Consider the following 20,634-nt stretch of genomic DNA (forward strand, 5'->3'; position numbering starts at 1 on the left):
TCCTTATGTAATAAATAGACAGCCCCTTGCCGGTCCATCATTTCGACACGCTCAAGTAATCCATCACAGTAGTCCGCGTTGACACTGCCTTCCTAGTCACAGTCGATTTCCACACCTTCTTGGATACTGTGCTCATTCTTCTCTTCTTCTCTTCGGCTATCCTTCGGCTATCACGTCCTTCCATTTAAGCTCGGAAATCGATCGGGATATACTCTACAAAGTTCATGGCGTTAAGCATGAAGCTAGCGTACTCCACGAAACAATCTTTATGTCATGGAGGTCCTGACCAGGCCTAGCTTAAGAACCAGATGAGGCTTGGACTTTTCCACATTTTAACGAAGGTATTGAACTCGTTGTTGTTCCTTTCGAGCCGCGTCTTCAACAGAGCGCTTTTCATCGTCCGCTTCCCGGATACTCGCTCCAGACGTTCTTCACCAGCTTCTGATTTCGATCTCCACAAAGTCTACATCTCGTGCTGTAACGATCATCTTCTTCATTGAATCATCAGCAGTTACGCCTTCTGGTCGACAGGTGTATCGTCCGGTATCGCCAGTGCCTAGCATCCGGTTCGTACGCTCGCTCAGCTCATTTTGTTGCGGCGTGTATGGAACCTCCTTACGTACACAGAGTTTCCTGATTGGTCTCTCCATTTCGAGGTGAGGAACTCCAAGTACTCCTCGGAACACCCCGCGACTTCGTCTTTCGATTGCAACAGATAGACCACAGTGTAGTAGCTCCAGTCGTCGATGCACGTCACGACGTATTTCTTTTGGTCCAGTCCGACCGGGGTCACCGGGCCAACATACGTCAGCATGTACAAGTTCCAATACTCGTGACGACTTTCGACCTTCATGCGACGAGTATGGCTTCCGCGTTTCTAGCCCACGACGCATGATTCGCAAACAACATTTTCACCTTGACATGCCCATAATGTTCAGTTCAAGTCCCGTCATCATTTCGTTCCACACTGGACACTTGGCTGCAGTCTTGTACACCATCACCATCTTGAACAAAAAAGCCGCAAATTCTACATTTGCCTTCTTCTTCCATCAACGCAACAACCGACCGTTGCTTTGTTGCTAACAAACACATTAGCAACGAACGCACTGATAAGGTGGAAGCTCCCGCAACGCTCTTCGTTTGCTAATCTTCTGATCAGCCCATGGCGCGTCACCAGTCGTTCAGAAGCAGAGCTATGTCTGTCACTCACTGCTGGATGACTGTCATCTGACACACGGTGTCAAAATTTCGATTATTATCGAACATTCATGTACCTCGAATTTTTCTTCGAAAATGATTAGTATTTGGGCTATATATATTTATAATCAGAAAACTAGAAAATATTTCATCGGCGAAAATTTTTCCATACATTTTGTATGGGACGTTTTTTGGGCTAAAATTGTAATTATTGATTTTTAGTATGGAAAATAGCTAAAAACTCAGCTAACTCAAATTTTCCCCGATAGAATATTTTCAAATTTTGCATTTATACATTATAGCCGAAATTCTAACATTCTATGAAGAAAAATCCGAGGTACATGAAAGTTCGATAATAATCAAAATTTTGACACCGTGTGACAGGGCCAGGATGAAGGTCGATTTGTTAAGTAAGTTAAGTTGCATGGCGCAACAAACACAAACAAAGCACGTCATACACGCAGAAAAATGAGGCTTGTTTAAAACAATAAAACGCATGGTTGATTTTCAAACTGAGCATTTACTTATTCCAAAGTTATATTTCTTTGTTCTTACTTAGAGTTTATCGATCAAAACAACCAATTTCCATCATTCCATATAACGTTAAAATCTTCATTTGTTTCAACAAAATTGGGACCATGAACATGGCCCGGAAGCACTCACACATCTTTAAAATTCTTATCCCAACATCGCCACAACGAAGAAAGTGTAGCAAATCCATCACTCCAACTTCCAAGTGCAGTTTTGGCCGTGATGGATAACGCGCAGGTACACAAGACAGCATTCACAAAAAGTTGGTCGGTTTCGAACCTTTTACCGGTTTACCTTTTTTTTATTTGTTCTCGCTTCCATCCGCTTGCCGATTGTCTAAAAATAGATTTCCGAGCTGCCACAGGAGCTGCCGTCACCAACACAATCACATCCCGGCTTTGTTAGTGGCAAAAATGCAGTCGTTTAAAACAATATGTTATTTTATGTTGAAACTACCAAATCTCTGTTTGTTCCAACAAACTGTCAAAAATTTCGGCAAAAGAAAATATTTGTATTATCAAACAATGGAACAGTTCAGTTTAAACTAGAAATCAGATTGTCGCTCTAGCAAACTGAAAAATCGGTTGATTTGAACTGGGATTTAATTGTGTTTACAATTTATTTTTCTGCGTGTATGAATATGAAAGTAATGCGTAGAACAAACAATCGTCTAGCTAGGCGATGCTTCGTGTTTGGTTCAATCCGAAGAGACGATCGAAGAGAGGTTTCGTATGAAATTTGATAGTTTGTAAATAAAAACATAGAAACAATATGCTGTCATATGACTTTTAACGACTTGTTCATTTTCCCCCATGGATTTTTTTCACGTTATTTTAATGCACGTTATGGTGAAGAAAATAATCAGATTTTTTTTTTAATGCAACCCCTTACAAGATTTCTAGAGTATATCATCACCTTCCATGTTACTCGGAAAAGCAGATGGATTTTGCCGCATTGCCACTGCAAACGAACAAAATGCTTAAGACATACTTTACCCCCACAACCCCTAATCAAATCTGTCTTGAACAGCCTCCTGTCACCGCAATACTGCCCCACAGGAAAATAACGAGCCAACATCTCTGGTTCCCACTTCCAGCCGCCTCGTTGAATACAATAGCGGCGGCTCGGCGGCTTGGTTCCCCATGACAGCGCAAAGTTTGTAAACAAACATGATTCCAGGAGCAAAAATCAAAAGCGGCGAAACTTTTTTACACAACCAATTTTTTGTTTCACCTTTTAAAATCGTTAGTTTAAGCAAAACATGATTTTTATTTTCGCAATTATTTATGTAAAATGAAGTCGTAATAGTATCAGCTCGTCTTCGTCACGGGAATAAAGTTTTCATAAAATTTATAATTGTTATTGATATGATTCAGCCACAGTCAATAATCGTTCCTGGATTTTGATGCTGACCTCAAAAACATGGCCGCATGACAGGAGGCTGGTCTTGAACGAGAGTTAGCTTGAGTTGCTTTTGTGTGAGTCTATTCTGTTTTGATGGACTGCGTTTGTCTTTTGAAATGACGGTTAGAGCGAGTGTCATTTGACATTAATCATCCTGAATATGCACAACTCTGCTTGGCTGTGCTCCTTCAAAAGTCCGACCCAAAGGTGCCTAATTTTGACTCCCGGTACCAACTTGTGAAGCAACAGAAAGCGCAGCTGCAGCTTTCCACCTTCAAAACGTATCGACAACATTTGACGCCTTTGTTGCATCCGGCTGGCAATACTCCGCTGCTCAAACACCCGATGAAGAGCGTCCCAGATGTCCTTCGGTGAAATATTGTCGTGGATGTACTCATACTGCGAGTCGTGTATCCTCGGTACCAGCAACTATCCTTCTTGCCCCGCTTTTTCAAAACTTTTCCTTTTACTTCCTTCTCTTCTGGTCGGTCGGCCAGTTGCTACTGCAGCTGCACTACATCCACGACGTTTGTCTGCGCGCACTCCAGGAGCTTGTACTCCTCCAGGAGAATCCGCGGAGCTTCCACGCTGAGAAGTTTTAACCGTCGAACTGCGGCAACAACAACACAGATGTTCATTCCTGCATCTTATGGCTTCTCATGAACACAAGAGCACCACAGTCAAGGCGAAACGCCTCCCTAAATACCTCGTTGTTGAAGTAAGATGTCTTTCATCTGCGAGAGTTTTGCCTGATTCCTAAATGGCTTCCCCGTTCCACGGCCCAGGCATCGAAATCATCCGCTATTATCACCGTCCTTCACCCTATCAGCTCTACCATCATATAGTGCAGCATCAGCTTCAACTGCTCTATCGTTCACCGAAGTTGCAAAACACCTACGGAAGACGACCTCATTGACCTTGGCTTCTGCGAAGCCCTCGTTAGATATTGACATCAACTCCTAGATTGAGTACCTATTAACCCGTCGTCCATATTGTCGACATTTTTGACTCATCCGCGACCCAATTGCCGTTTCAATGCCCACTCAATGACTGCCTGACATAGCAGACGCTGGGCTGCATCTCAATGGTTCAGGTTCAGCCGCGTTACTTGTCTGCTGAGGCTCTTCTGAAGGCTGAGCAGCGTAGGCCTTTTGTCGGTGCTTGGTGTTCGCGTTTCACTTGGAACAAACTAAGCACTTGGGAGGGTGCCTGCAGCCTTGTGCTTTATAATCTTCATCTCTAAATCGCATACTTACAAAGCTTGCTCCTGTCAGGGCCTTTGCAGTCCTAAGGCCAGTAGTACACAGGGTCAAATATTTGACAAGGAAAGAACTCAAGAAACAACATCAGTTTGACACTAATGAAAATTTGATCGAGTCAAACAAGATGTTTGAGCATTGGTTTCTTTTCGGACAAATATTTGACCCTGTGTACTAGCAGCTAAAGACTTGTTTTCCAGTTTGTAACACCAGGAACAAGCTTTCGACTGTGTGGTGTGAACAACGATAGCGTCATTCCCCTTGCCTGCCCTACCCCTAGCAAGCATCAGCGACAGCAAGCATCATACCGAGGTTGTCAGTGTGATGCTGCCTCATTAAGGCCGCACGGGATGACGTGTAATTTTTCCTATCTTCCCTCTCTTTCTAACAATTTGCCTCGCGATTTTGAAGAAGCAAATATCAATTTCCACTGCACTGACGTAGCTGAAACTTTAGTCGATTGTGCACCACAAGTGAAGTAGAAGTTGAGATTTGCATCTTACTAACAACAGAGCAATGGCCGTCCCGTCTGGCCTTAAGAGTGGAGCTTTAGCGGAGTAAGTCGCCTTGATCTTAAGTCCCGTACAATGCCAAGTGATTTACTGTAGCTAAGATGGCTGGGACCGGGTTGTTCCGGTGAGTTACGCAATTTTCACACCGACGACTGGTAAATGTTTAAAAAGCACACCTACCAACCCATCCAGAGATTTTCTATCTTCACGGAAACGTTGGGATCTGCCACAGGTAGCCGAGTCAGGCCACGTGAGTCCCTAACAGAACTTTCCGCAGCCTGATGGCGGGCCAGACTCCCTCCGATGTTCGCACAGAAAACAAGTGTCCTAAAGAACTTCATAATAAATCCTTGTCTTCTTTTATCCAACTTCTATCGATGGCAGGATGCTTCTTCGTACACCCATATACGCGCCTCGTACCCCAGTGTACATGAGACCGAGGCCCGAGTCCGAGTGTCCCGAGTGTCAACGACAGACTCTCAGCAAGTATATCTGGTAGCAGGTCGAACATACACGCTAAGAAAATGTTACTCTAAAATGAGTAAGATTCATACAAAACTGAGCTAAACTGGAACAGCTCATAAAATGAGTAAATTGTATTTCCAGCGACACCGCTTGCCCAAGTGTAAAAATCCAACCAATTTAGGCCGTATAATATTCTTCACATCAGCAAGAATATTATACGACTTAAACTGATGAGATTTTCACACTTGGGCCAGCGCTATCGATGGGAAAAAAATTAACTCATTTTTGAATTGTCCAACTTTAGCTCCAAATGAGTGAATTTTCTGACTTTACCAGGGAGGGTGCAGGCACGTCAAACTCGAACAAACTACGCCTACCTAACATGCATCGAGCGGTCCTTCCCAAACAACACAATGCGATTTCGCGGGCCATCCCCATCGACAAAACAAACCGATTTCCAAGCAGGATTCGACCAGGCTTCTGGTCGCGTTGCCAGTCACACTAACACACTCGCAAAAGATGAGCAGTAGGCCTACCTTGCCGCATGCGGGTCCCCTGCTTTGTACAGTGGTACTGCTTAGCTTCCGCGATTGATATTGCTTTTTTCACTGAAAATTTTCCTTGCTTCGCTGAACAACATGACGTTTTTTTTCAGCGAAGGCTTACGCGATACAGAAAATCGCTGAATTTCATACTAACGCTGCAGAAAATCTGTCAACAATAACTCGATACACATGCATTTTCTGCGAAAAGATCTATCTGGGTCTTCGGCGCGGAAACCCAAAGGTGGGAATAAAATTTTGGGGTTTGCGCGCAATATCTTCTTCGATACTGACTTACCGCCTGCATAAACAAACTGCCGTGGTTGCACGCTCGTACGCAATGATTCCATCATGGCCTCCAAAGACGTGAATTTTAAGTACAAAGAACGATTTTAAGCTATTTGTAAGCAGTTTTCATTAAGCTCAGATCTGTGTCCACTTGCTTCAGGAAATGAGCTATTTCCTCCTGCCACTGGCAGAAGAAGAAGAAGATATATTTTTATACATTCTTATTCAAAAATTGAAAATCCATATAAAACTTAAATAGGGTATGTGTTCCATCAGTAATCTCACGCTCCCATATTCATTCTATTCGAAAACAACCGATTGATTCCGTTCGTAGGATGAAAATGGGAGCCACTTGCTCAATAAGGGAACCAGAACCCTAGAAACAGACTATAGTAATATCACAGACAAACAGACGTAACACTCTTCAAAACGGCTTGGCACATGCATTGAACGATCAATTCAAATTTCATTTGATTTGCGCGATCGTTCCACCAGATGCGCTAGTGTTTGATCGCTTTGACGTTTGCCAGTGTACACATTGCTGAATGTTGCAAACGAAAATTACGGGCAATTTGTGTAGTAGTGTGCGTGCCAGCAAAACGTCAAATCCAAATCCATCATGGCTGACAGTGTCGCGCTCGGTTCTACCAACAGGTGGCAGTGTGCTCATGAAAGGACACCGGGCAAAAGTTTTTGATGAATTTCCTCTAAGAGCTACGTCTGTTTGTCTGTGGTAATATATAAATGCATGACAATTGGGTTCTTTAGGGGTATCCGGATTATTTCATAATCGAATTCTCCACCTAAAAATTAGTCGAAATCCAAAATTTCATAATTTTTGGAGATCGTGAACTATTTTTAAAATGCATCTAAAGTTTGTATGGGGGAAATTTTTTGTTCGGGTCGAACTGTCATTTTATCGATTGAACTGTCATTCTATCCACGAAAATTAAAACTGTTTAGTTAATTAAACCATGAAAACAAAGGTATAGGAATCCAATAAAATCACGTTATACTCAGAAAAATGAGCTCTTTCGATTAGACTATAGAAAATAGCAATATTTTTCTCACTAAACAACCCAATTATGTTTCATCCTATTTCAGGGTTGGACGAACAAGGAAACCCTCCAGGACTTGGACATCGACATAGTCACCAAGATGCAGCGCCAGCTCGAGGAGGAGAACAAGTATCTGAAAAAGTTCTCGAACTGCTGCTCCCGTTGCGTGTGCCAATGCGTGAGCAACAGCCTCGAGCCGGCCTCCACCGGAAGTGCCCAAGCGTCCCGTCCAATCATCAGCCCTCCGAAAGCGCTCCTATCACCGCCAGCGACGGCCCCGAGCCAACCGATCCACCATCGGGACGAGCCAAACCCGAGCACCGACAAGATCACCGATCGGCGCGTTCCTCGACTGTGCCAGCAAACGCAACAGACCACACCGGGGCGGGCCCCGGTTGTCGTCAGACGCCAAGGCGCCAAGGTTGCCCCCACACGGAACTGTATGATTACCGGCGGGGTTGAGCTGGTTCCGCTGTTGGCCAAGCGCCGTTCGCAGCCTAGACCCATCAGCCTAGGGACGACCGACGTTACCAAAATCGATAAGTACAGCTCCAATGGGTAAACTATCATCCCATAACGCAAACAACGCAACGACGGCACCGCACTAATTGTAGCTAATTTTGGGCAAACGGCACATCGCAAATCCTAGTACGACGTCTTAACGTTTTGAAACGTACGGTGCCGGGGTGAGTTGAAACGGAAATTTGAATGACTCTTGTGTTACATATTCTTTTATTACTGGAATCTCATCGAATTTAATTATCCTGTTGTTGTTAGTCGTCAGTAAGGATCTGAGGTAGATGAATTCGTGTACTACTTCGAAGGTGTCCCCGTCTATGTACTTCCTAGACGAATCCCTTCATGCTCTGTCCCATCTACCAGCATGTAAGGACTGTTCAATTTATAAAACGGACAACTTTACAAGGCTATAGAAAGAAGACGCGTAGTTCAAATTTAACCACCCTTGGTTCGTTGTTCAGTACATCATCTGTCACTATAGTCATCATTTTTTAATCGAATAAAAATAGTTTTATTTTATAGAAAATCGGCCAGGTGTTAAATAAGGTGAATTTTTCGATTGCTGAAAATTTAAAATATATATAAAATTACTGTTCACACATGGTATATCGTTTTTAATACCAGAAAAGTATGTGCCATGCTGCAGCAGCATGAGTAATAAACATTCTGGCAAAATTTAAACTCAATTGGAAAATTAAGTGTTGAGATATTAAAGTCTCAAATTAGATTCGGTTTTTTGAATAAAATTCAATTGTGAAGCAAAAAGGTCATGAAAATGTTAAATAATCAATTTTTTTATGCATCCAGTAGAAAGTGGGAATAATGTGGTTTTAAATGCAGAAAACTGCTTCTTAATAGCATTGCTGATTTGGTTACTGTGCGCCATTACAGATACAGTAATCAAAACAGTTTCGTTCTTTGATGGTTCTTCCAAATAACAATGCTACCTAATGCAAATTTTGCATAACAATAATGTTGGAAATAAAAACTTTGCATCCGATTATTATTAAATAAGGTGTACAATAACATAGGATCAACTTTGTTGGAAATATATAATAACAAGATTCGCTAGAGTCGAAAATCTGCATCAATGGAGCAAAAAGTATGAAATTTTTTAATATGACCATCTTTATGGATTAAATTTTTGATGAAAAATGCAATTAATAGTTAATTTTTCTTCTGTATCATTCAGAGAGCAATATTCTACTACTCTGGACAAACTTTTAGCCGAATCCGTGATGTTATTGCAACACAGGACTCATTTTAACATTTTTTAATAATTTCTGTGAAAACAAGGCAGCTCACTATATCAAGCTGGAGCCTGCTTGGTGCATTATTACTGATCAACTATTGAGCTTCACCTTTAGTAGAATAGTGTGAGCTTCCAATTCATTAAAAGCTTCATGAAAATGTGTATGTTAAGTATGTGGAAAGTTATGTCGAATTTTAAGAAATGGGTTTTTATTGATGTTTTACTAAACCCGCTTCAGTTACACAATAAAGAACATTTTACTTAATGTTATATTTTTCCTACATTTGAGAATAGCTACAGAAAGTTACGCAAAAAATTGATAATGATTTTATTGAAAAATAAAAAAGATATTGCACAAGCAAGTTGTCCGTTTTATAAATTGAACAGTCCTTACTTTGTTTTTGGCGCATTCATTACCATTCTGATCATTGAAACTTCGAATTTTAAACGGATGTACACAGCTCTCTACCGCTATGCTAGGGATAATGGCCGCATTGTCCTGCAAAACACACAAGTTGACAGTTAGCTTGTGAATACCGTGCATCGCCTGGGGTTTCTTTAGGAATAGCTGTTGTGACATTTGCTATAATTTTCCAAAAAAATGCTCTACCATTTTTTTTTAGGCATTCTTCTAATTCTAGATGTTCTTCAAGGGACACCTCTGCGGATTCCTCTAGCCATTTCTACAAGGATTCTTCCAAGAATTCCTCAAAGAGTTTCCGTTGGCATTTTTTCAAGAATTTATCCAAAGATTTATCCAAATTCTTCCTCTGGGAGAAATTCTTCTTCTGAATCCCATTAGATTTTTTTTTTCAACTATTCAAAGTATTTAGGAATTCTTCCAGAGATTACATCATATGATTCCCCATTAGAATTTTCCACAAATCCTTCTTGAGATTCCTCTAGTAATTTCTGAGCGGGGATTTCCCAAAAAATCTTCCTGAGAATTCTTCAGGAACTCTTCCGACGATTCCTTAAGAAATACCTCCTGTGACTCTTCCAGGCATTATTTCAGTTCTCTCAAGGGATTCCTTTTGAGATTTCAATAGCAATTCTTCTAACGATTTCTCCAGAAATACCCTATGAATTCACCTAGGATTTTCCCTAGGTATGGCGCTGTAGCGATTCCTTTTGGAGTTTCTCTAGGTATTTCTGCAATCCCTACTGAGATTCCGTCAGAAATCTTTCGTGATACAGTCCCTTACCGATTTTGGCACCATTTTTTTCCGATTTTGACAACATAAATTTTTGGACAAAAAAAAATCAGAGTTTAATTGTCTTACATATTTTAGCCTAAAGTTGCTTAAAAAAGCATTTCTTTTTATCTGTATTAACAAGATTTTTAGCCCTAGGCTAGTTCATTGCGGGACCCATGCTTTACTTCCTTTCCGAAAGAAGAAATTTGAAGACATTTTGTGAGTTTGTGAGATTCGATCCCAGGTCCTCGGCGTGATATTGAAGTGTTCCAACCATCACACCAGGTCCACTCCACAAAAATAAGCAAAATTCATCAACTTTTCAAAAATTGCAATTTTTACACATCATGATGTAGTTTATGAATGTCACTTAAGGGGAGCGATTAATAACTTATGAATAGTCCATGTTTATATTATAAGCCAAAATAATGCATAAAAGTTGAAAATACACCAGAGGAATTCCACGGAGTCATGTCAGTCGATCCTGAGCGACCATTTCAAAAATATCTGAAACTTTGCACAGTTTTTCAATTTCATATAAATCGCCATTTTTTGATATTAAACCTTCATATTCACTCACGACTAACTTTTCAAAAGGGTGTATGCGAAAATAGTTCTAAAATATTCTAAAAGCTATACAGCAAAAACGGATTGTTCGATTGTTATAAATTTTTCAGCAAAGTTAGATAACTAAATGATGATTCCTTAGAAAATATACACTGTAAAAAATTTCTTTTTCTACTTTGAAAAAATATGATATTTGTCACGAAAACTCAAATATCTCAAAACCCTATCTTTTTACCAACTTCAATTTTTTAGGGGAAATGGCCCATTATATCAGCTATCTACCATAAAATTTTGGTGATGGTAAACTGATAAACAAAAAAGTTATGACATTTCAAACATTTCACAATTTTTACATTTAGTAACAAAAAAAAAATTTTTTCTGTATAAATTATTTCGAGAATTATATTTTGATGCTGATTTTATTGTAAAGGCTACCGCCTGAATTAAACAAGTTGTTTTCATGATACTTTAGTTTGATTATTCGTAATTACTATAGTATCTATTTGAAACTTAGACGCGATCCAGTGTTGTGATCAAAAATATTGAGATTGTCATACTTTTTATTGTACGTGACTGGTGAAAAAATCCCTTGATAGTGTTGAAAAGCTGTTGATTATAAGAAAAATGGAATTGAATTTATTTTTAAGACAAAAGCTGTATAATAAAAGTTTTTTATACGCGTATACGTCTAGTTTATCCGCAAAAAAAATCCCTCTTACACACTTATTTCTGAATTGCCTGTTCGGTACTTTTTTGACGAGATTATAACAGCAGTACGATCTCGGTAGTTTCGGTAATCGATTTTACTGAGGCTCAGTAAAACAACTGTCAAAATCGTATGGAAAAGGTAAACAATGCATTTTTGCTGAACGAGTTCGGTGCTCAGCAGTTTTAATCTCGTCAAAAAATTACCGAACTCGGTAATCAAAATTAAGTGTGTAGAGAACAGACTTTATGATCGGAAGAATGCGAGTAACTTCAACAACAACAAATGCATAAGAGGTACATACCACAGACAAACAGACGAAACGCCTAGAACAATTTTAGTGAAAATTCATCGCCCAGTTCACACTATCACCACCTGGTGGAAATGTTTCACGAAACACTGCGTTGTGCAATATCGTCATCAGAAGGCGCTAGTGTGAAACGTCAAACGCAAAGAAAAACGATGGGCGCTCTTCTTGTTATGAAAGCCACAACCAAGATTCAAAATGATCGTTGAAGGCGTGGTCAATGAAAATTTCGCCAGTGTTACGTTTGTTTGTCTGTATACACGAAAAAACAAAAAAATACTACCGCTATGAATATTAAAAATTGTATAGTATTTTTTTTTTCTTCAGCCACCAAGTAAGTTAAAATTAATAAGTGATTTTGTTTATTATAATCTGACGAACAAGATGAACAGTCGCTTTCTCAAAGGTCTTCAACTCAACGCTCTCTTGTAGACCGTTTGATGAAAAAAAATGTTCAAAAGAGTTACGAAATCTCACCGAAAGCACCATAGATAAACTGAAAGAGACTGGTTATGCCCAAATGTCCACATTGTGTACAAAATTACGCATTTGCACGTCCTGCCGTCTAAAATTTGACAAACGAGCCATCTGTATATCATCGGTAAAGCAGGGCGCAGGAAGTTCGAAAACGACAACAACTGAGAAATTGCCATCAGCGACATCTGTTTAAACAATTTAATTACGCTTCTTTTCAAAAATGCCCTGTAATATTCTTCAACATCTATACCCATTTCAATATTTTTAACGTTGCAAAACACGCTTTCAACATTCATCTTGAAGAAGAGGGAAAACACTTGTCCTCAAATGTAACAGCAAATTAATGAATAAACGACTAATGCGCGGAGGGCGTGATAAAATCGGAACATTACGGTACATAGTATATTATATGTATATATAATACATAATAAAAACAACTTGTTTTACTCACGCAAGGCCATTAACAATAAAATCAGCATCAAACTTCAATTTCCGGCCGAAATAATTTACACTAAAAAAAAATTATTACTAAATGTGAAAATTGTGAAATGTTTGAATTGTCATAATTTTTTTGTTTATTTTCATGGTAGATTGCTAATACAATGGACCGTTTTCTCTAAAAAATTACGTTGGTAAAAAGATAGGGTTTTGAGATATTTGAGTTTTTGTGACAAAAATGATATTTTTTAATGTTAAAAAAGATTTTTTTCACAGTGTATATTTTCTTAGGAATCGCCATTTAGTTATCTAACTTTGCTGAACAATAAAATCAGCATCAAATCGCGATTCCCGGCCGAAATAATTTACACAGAAAAATTTTTTTTACTAAATGTAAAAATTGTGAAATTTTTGAAATGTTATGACTTTTTTGTTTATTAGTTTACCATCACCAAATTTTTATGGTAGATTGTTAATACAATGGACCGTTTTCCCTAAAAAATTCAAGTTGGTAAAAAGATAGGGTTTTGAGATATTTGAGTTTTTGTGACAAAAATGATGTTTTTCAATGATAAAATAGATTTTTTTTCACAGTGTATATTTTCTTAGAAATCACCATTTAGCTATCTAACTTTGCTGAAAAATTCATAACAATCGAACAATCCGTTTTTGCTGTGCATATTTTTGAATATTTTTGAACCATTTTCACATACACCCTTTTGAAAAGTTAGTCGTGGCTCTAAATAAAAATTTGATATCGAAAAATGGCGATTTAGATGGAACTGAAAAACTGTGCAAAGTTTCAGTTCAATAGAAAATCATGAATTAAAAATTTTCCTTAATTTTGATGCTGTTGCTTGGAATCGCTCACCACAATTTTTTTTACCGATATTAGCAACATAAAATCCACCAGGTGTTGCCAAAATCGGTAAAAAAACTGTATTTCTACTGCATGACTACTGCAGGGATTCATCCAGAAATTTGTCCTGTGATTCCTCCAGGTAGATTTCCTGGGATACATTTAGAAATTTCTACTGGAGTTTTTTTTTCAGATAATCCTGAGAGAATTTTACCATAAAATTGTTAATGCTTGTTGCTATGTTGTTCTATAAAAAGAATTAGGAGAACATCACAATACTAATTGGAGGGATTTGGGCAGAGTTCGGTATCAAAGTGCTATTTTTGACTAACAAATTTACATTACATTGCTATTACATCATAAAATGATCGAAAAATGTACAATTTAATAGTAAGAAACGTTACTACAGTCGAGTCTCTCACTAAACGCATTCCTATTAATCAGACTCCTACAGTAGTCCAACTAGACAGGGGTGAGCATTCTTCTTCTTCTTTATGACTCGACGTTCGCATAGGAAGCCGGTTATCAATTGAAGGGCTTTATTTGCCAGGCATTGCATGAATTTGTACATTGTGAGGCAAGCACAATGATACACCATGCCCAGGGAGTCGAGAAAAATTTCCCGACCGGAACGGGAATCGAACTCGCCGTCTCCGGATAGCCTTAACCACTAGGCTAACTGGAGACCCCTGGGGTGAGCGCTATAGGAGAATAAGAGCATATGAGATTTCACATATTTGGAAGTGTGCTAATAATCATCTCGGGTCTGCCAAAAGATAGCGCATTACTTTCTTTGACAAAGTTTTAGAGCTAGAAAAAACCTCCCATTAAGGACTTTTTTTCATATAATTAGTAGAAAACTTGGCCGCTAGAAGCGCTATCAACAGTTTGAAGCTAAACTGCACTACAGGAACCATATCATTGTCAACGCAACTGTTACGATAGGTGAATTCGGATGACCCCCAATTGTAGAGGCGCTAAGTGAGATAAGGTGAAAATCGTTTGTTTACATCAAAAATTCAATTTTTCGTTTCAAAATTAACTCATATTTTGCCTTGGTGGTCGCTATTTTCCATTGGTAATAGCTTCTATTATCATCAATCTCGATGCCCAGGGCGACAGACACCGGATTGGCCAGCTAACAAAAAAATCCAGAAGATTGCCCGCCGGAGGCATAGCAAGAGCTCCTCAAAATTAATCACATACATTGTTCGTAAGTACCTACCGGATCTAAGCGCTTCTGAAAGAGAATTGAATTTTTTTTTACAAAATGTGCTCGTTTGTTTCTCAACGATGCGGAATTCGATATGAAAAAGTGAAAAAAGTGTACTTTGCCTATGCTGCGCCAAGACAAATTTTGGTGGAGTCACGTTTTTCATAGGGTTCTCATTCCTGCCACCAGATGCGGAGGGATCGTTAGCTTCCGTTGGATTTACCTATGTGGGACAGCCCTAGATCCTGATATGTAATTTTGCCTTCAGAAAAGTTGATGGGTAGGTGAAGGTCTACTGATCATGGGCTGTAAAGCTCGCAATTCTTCCACTAAGCAGTGCTAGTTAGCATGCTAAATTTTAAATTCTGATAACTTAGATAGTGTATTCGGTAAAGTTGATCATTATGACAATGGTATAGACTTACATATAATGGGACACTTGTTTCAAAACTTTGCCACAAGGCAAGTATGCTATTTTAAAAATCTCAGCTCAGAACGTAGAAATATTGTGTTTTCTACAAAGTCAGTCAGTATGAACTAACTTAGTGAACATACTAGTTTTTTAAGTCACACAGCTCAGCTCAGAATTTTGATAGCTTAGAAAGATGCCTATTGAACGGACCACCAACGGACCAGTGATCTTATAGGAATCTCGGCTATACATATTCGTTTTTGTTATTTTGCCTCTTAGTGGCACCTGATAAAGGGCATATCGAGGTAGTACAGTAGATGTTCGATAACTGCAACATGTTTACGTTTCACTTAGCGAACGAAAATCCGATAACTGCAACGCCTGACAGTGTCAACAAACCATCAACTGACGTGAAATGAACGTAAACTTCATCCGACTGTTTATTTGGGTTGACATGGTGCACCATTTTGACAGTTGGCGGTGCGATAATTGCAAATTTGTTGCACTTACCGAACTTGTAGTTAAACCGCCCGCACCGACCGAACGTCTACTGTACTATGGACTTGATTCTTTGACAGTTTATTGAATTGTCATTCTTTACTACTTGGGTCTTGAAGGCATTTTTTTGTTTGCCTTGGGGTCTCAAAGGTGTTCCAGGTGGCCACAAGGGCGCTTCAATGGGTCTCATGGGGCTTCAGGAGAATTCCAGAGGGTCTCAGCGTTGGTTCAGGGGGATTCATTGGGTACTAGGTAATCTCAGGAGTATTCCAGGGGGGGTCCAATGGGGTCAGGGGTAGCGGGAGGTCTCGGACGCGTTCAATAGAATCTCAAAAGCGTTTGAGATAGTCCCAGGGATCTCAGGGGGTTTCAACAGCTACAGAGGGTCTCAGGGGCTTTTTAGAGTCTCTCAGGGGCATTTTAGGGGTCCCAGTTTCAGAGAAGTTTCAGAGGATTCAGAGAGTTCCAGGGGATCTCAGGTATGCGTTATAGGGTCTTAGCGATTTTTCAGGTGGTATCAAGTAGTGTAAGAGGGTTTCAGGGGATCTCAGGGGGCTTCAAAGAGATTTTGGGAAGTGTTTCGGATTTCAGTGGGTCATAACACTTCACGGATTGTAAAAAAAACTTTATTTCGGATCACTATACAAAGCGTGCAATCGCACCGAATGCTTGTTTTAATCTGAAGTAACAAAGGCCTTTGCACAGGAAGTGTGCAGACCACAAGAAAATAATCAAAATCAAGCTGCCGAGGGGCACATTAAAGTGGTTTAATAATGGTAATACCCCTGCGGCTGAAATTACTCTTAACAGGGAGTCTTCGACGTACTTCAGGGGGTCTCAGGGGAGTTTCAGGAGATCTTAGGAGCATTTCAGGGGTTGTATGGGGCGTTTCATACGGTTCCAGGGGTGCAAGAGTATTTTAGGGGGTCCCAGTGGGCTCAGGGGAGCTGCAGGGGTGACAGGGGCGTTTCAGAGAATTTCAGGAGCGTTCAAGGGATCTCCTGGGCGCTCAGGCGGTCCCTGGGTGTTCCAGGGGGTCTCAGAGTGTATAATGGAGTCTTATGAACGTTTCAGGGGTTTCTGGGGCGGTTTAGGGGATCCCAGAGGGCTTCAAAAGGAGTCTCAAAGGTATTCCAGGGGGCACCGGGGCGCTTCAAGGTGTCTCATGGGGCTCCATGAGATCTTAGGAGCGTCAGGGGACCTCAAGAGTTGTCAGGAAAGTTTCATGGGGTCTCACGTGGAGCCTCGTAGCCGTGCGGTTAGGATCACCAAGCTTATAATCGCACCATGCTATGGGGTGAGGGTTCGATTCCCGCTTCGGGCGTTGAAACTTTTCGTGAGAATAGTTTCTTCCCCGTTTCCACTGGTGCATGCTCCGTTGTCTCATGTTAAGTTTAAAACAGTCTGTACAGCCGAAAGCTGAAGACGTTGACCGTGTCTTTTTTTTACGGGGTCACAGGGCGATCAAGAGATTCTCTAGGGCGTTTCAGGGAGCTCCATGGGGTTTCAGGAAGTTCCAGGAGGTTTCAGAGGCGCTTAGAGGGTCTCAGGGGCGCTTCAAAAGGTCACAGGGGATTTCAGGCGACTCTTAATACTATTGGGTATTGCATTTTTTATTCGTTGATAGACTTTCGAGCGAATCTTCGAAGAGCAAAAATAAATACTAACACGTCAGTTTGCATGGCAGTTAGCGGCTGAACGAACCATGCATTCATTGCACCAACCGAGATTGTGCGTTCAATGTTGTTTTCGTTAGCGGTGCAAATCCCAATCTATGGGAAAAGCAGTGGGAGAATATTTTGGTGGAACAAAATTTTCCGCGTGTGAGTCTATTACGGGGTAAAACCCGCAATATCTAGGGCACTTAATACTATTGAAACCTCTGAAACGGTCCTGAAACCCCCGTTATCCCTATAAAGTATCTCCGATCGTCATTAGAAGTACATACACCTGAAATGCCTTGGAACGCCCCTGAAACTCCTTAAAACGACCAGAAAAGGCTCCTGAGACCCCTCGAGGCAAACCCTTGAAACTCCTTGAAACGCTCCTGAAATGCCTTGAGATGGCCCTAAAACCTCCATAATCCCCTTGAAATACCCGTAATCAATTTGAAATGACCCTAAAACTTCTCGGAACGCCTTCAACACCTTCTTGAAATCCCCTGAAACTCTGTGAAATGCCTTGAAACGCGCCTTGAAACTCCTTGTAGCGGCCTTTAAAAGCATATTTTGAAACTGACATCCATCATCCTAAAAAAAATTCCATAAACTTTTCTTATAATTTCGATGAAATTGTTGCGTGAGCTCTTCGATGCGTAACTTAAATAAAAATGAACTACAAATGTTTCGGTCGTTCCAAAATTATGTTTTTGCTGAGACTCTCCAGGAACTTTGCCAACCAAGAGCTTATTAAACATTTATCACGAAGTTCGATTTGAAATCTTGACAAGAATTACGTCAGGAGCTCCCAGAAAAGGTATTCGTTTCAACTTGCCCCGGTATACCTTACACTAGTTCCCACCCCAAATTCGCAGAAAACCGCAACTAATCGTCTCCCCCTCGCACCGACCACGTGCGCTTTCTTCTTCCACCACGTTGTTATTGCTTTCAGCGTAGCTGCACGGCACTCGGGCGATGAATACCTGCACGAACTATGCACCCAAATGAACCAGAAGCAACGCCGGATGGAGACGACCCGCGTGGTCGAGTTCGAAACCAGCAAACAGCACTTTGACACGTGGTCCGGCTTCTGGGGTCGGCCGGGGCACGGCGCACCGCTTCCCAACAAAAACAAGCTTAACCTGGACAATCTGCTTTACTCGGCGCCGCGGTAAAGCAGCATTCGTGCCAGTGCCAGTGGTGGTCGCTGCCTATCTCTGTTTTGTAAGTACATACCTATAGAATCCCGCTTTGAGTCGGATTTCCATCGCTTGACGCCGTGGCAAGCGATCTGCAAAGTTCGATCAAAAATAGTTCTGTATAGGAGGTAAGAGACATATCATGACAGTTTAGAGTATAAGGTGATTTGTTAATCTAGTTGGTTCGGAGTACGCTTTAGCGATTTCCAATATTTGCTTCCGAATTCTATAAAAATGCAAAACATTATATGATAAAGTTAGACATTCAACGGAAATTATGAAGTTCAGACTTTATGTATTGTTAAGTTATCGTCATTTAAGATTACAAAAGTTACCCATATCGTTCTACTATCGGCATATGCAGAACCAGTTGCTTCCTTGAACTTTAAACCATTATTAACCCTAGGAAAAGTAGGAATTATGTAGCTCGATTGACATGAACACATGAAACTGTGCGTATAGCATAAGGGGCTGTCCATAAACCACGTGGTCATTTTTTTGGGAATTTTCAACCACCCCCCCCCCCCCCCCCCCCCGCGTGGTCATTTGTCCATACAAATATTTTTTTGGCCCATACAAAATGGTCATCGGCCGACCCCCCCCCCTCATGACCACGTGGTTTATGGACAGCCCCTAATAGAAATGTTGCAGAACTTTAGCTTGTTTAGTACTTATCGTTGGATGATTATAAGTAGATTAAAAACAAAACAAAAATGTTTTACGAATTATAACGTTAAGATAAGAAAATATGTTATTAAAGCTATACGAAGATAATATAAAATGGGGACACATAGTAAGAGTCAACTGGAGTTCTGATTTTGTATCACGTCCTACGAATTATTCTTCAAATAGCCCTGCAAGCATAGGGAATGAAAATGGTATACCAACAGACATCAACGTACAGACAACTACCTTTTCTGAAGCGTTTGTTTGCATGATGCTTTCATTTTAGTACAGTTTACACGAACCGTTTAAAGAGAAGAATCGAAACATTTCGCGTATACGCTTTCCAAAAACTGCATTGAAGCTTGTATTCAATATTTCATCAAACATTTTTAGACCACTTCTCGCAAGTGCACAGCCTTCTTGCAGAGTGAACTTGGCGATGAGGAATTGTACATTCGCCTTGACGGAGGCTCTCTGAGAGAATTGCGCTTGCGTGAAAACAGTTTTTTTTAACATGGGAAAGGATAGGAGCTGCATTTTCAAATGCTTCTTATCTATATATATAAAAATGCAGTGGCATACGTGGGACCGCGCATAACTTGCGAACGGCAGGTCCGATTTGGCTCATCTTGGTTTTATTCTGTTAGTTTTCACCCAAGGAAGGTTTATGAGACAAAAAACATGGAGAGACTTAAGTTTTTTTGAAAATCGGTTTTCCATGCAATCCGCGTACGGAGACTCAGTCTTGAAATGTCAAAAAACGCAGTAGGCAAGACAAAGTTTGCCGGGTACAGCTAGTTCTTTATAGAAATTTTTTCAAGCAAAACGTTCTTAAGGACAAACGTAATGAAATCCCGCTTCAACAGTGCATCAAAACTTCAGACGCACAAATCTCAAGAGGCAAGCTTCAAACAACAATGTATTTTATTATTCTGTTCTTGCTCACTTGTAATAAGCCTAAAATGAGAAGCTCATGTGCGCTGGTTTTGTTTACGAAGAGTTTTGTGCCCTCAAAATCGTGAGTAGGTGCCAAAGTCGGCCATTGTGGCGGCCATTTTGGGATTCTAACAAGTCTGTCCTTAATGTTATCGAATGAGATTTTGATACGCTATATTATAGACATAACATTGTGATTTAAGAACTTTTGTCTTAAACCAGTTATAATGTAGCTAATTGAAAGTATATTGCAAAACATTAACACTTTTTTTCAATTTGAAGTCCCTAAAATATTTTAGAAGCATTTGAAAATGCAGCTCCTATCCTTTCCCAAGTTAAAAAAAAATGATTTCACGCACACCGCAATTCTCTCGGAGAGCCTCCGTCAAGGCGCATGGTCTGTCAATTCGATTCAAAGAACATATTGCAGAGGTTAAGAAAGCGGGTAAAGAGTTAGAAAAGGGTTTAGCGTATG

The 20,634-nt window shown here is 40.3% G+C and overlaps 1 protein-coding gene across 7 annotated transcripts in view; it reads left to right on the top strand.

Moving 5' to 3' along the window:
- The window catches only part of LOC109428406 (uncharacterized), a 45,491-nt gene extending 26,135 nt beyond the window's left edge, over positions 1-19,356 (top strand). For 5 of the 7 annotated variants that reach the window (XM_029855420.2, XM_029855422.2, XM_029855421.2 and 2 more), the window contains exons 5-6: positions 7,303-7,814; positions 18,311-19,356. In XM_029855420.2, the coding sequence (XP_029711280.1) occupies positions 7,303-7,814; positions 18,311-18,533 (735 nt within the window). In that variant the 3' untranslated portion in view covers positions 18,534-19,356. Of the gene's footprint in view, positions 1-7,302; positions 7,905-18,310 lie in introns of all 7 variants that reach the window. The other 2 variants (XR_009995974.1, XM_029855425.2) reach the window with 2 other exon arrangements.
- Positions 19,357-20,634: the final 1,278 nt, after the last annotated feature.

The sequence above is a fragment of the Aedes albopictus genome, chromosome 1, assembly GCF_035046485.1.
Source record: "Aedes albopictus strain Foshan chromosome 1, AalbF5, whole genome shotgun sequence".
Taxonomy (NCBI): domain Eukaryota; kingdom Metazoa; phylum Arthropoda; class Insecta; order Diptera; family Culicidae; genus Aedes; species Aedes albopictus.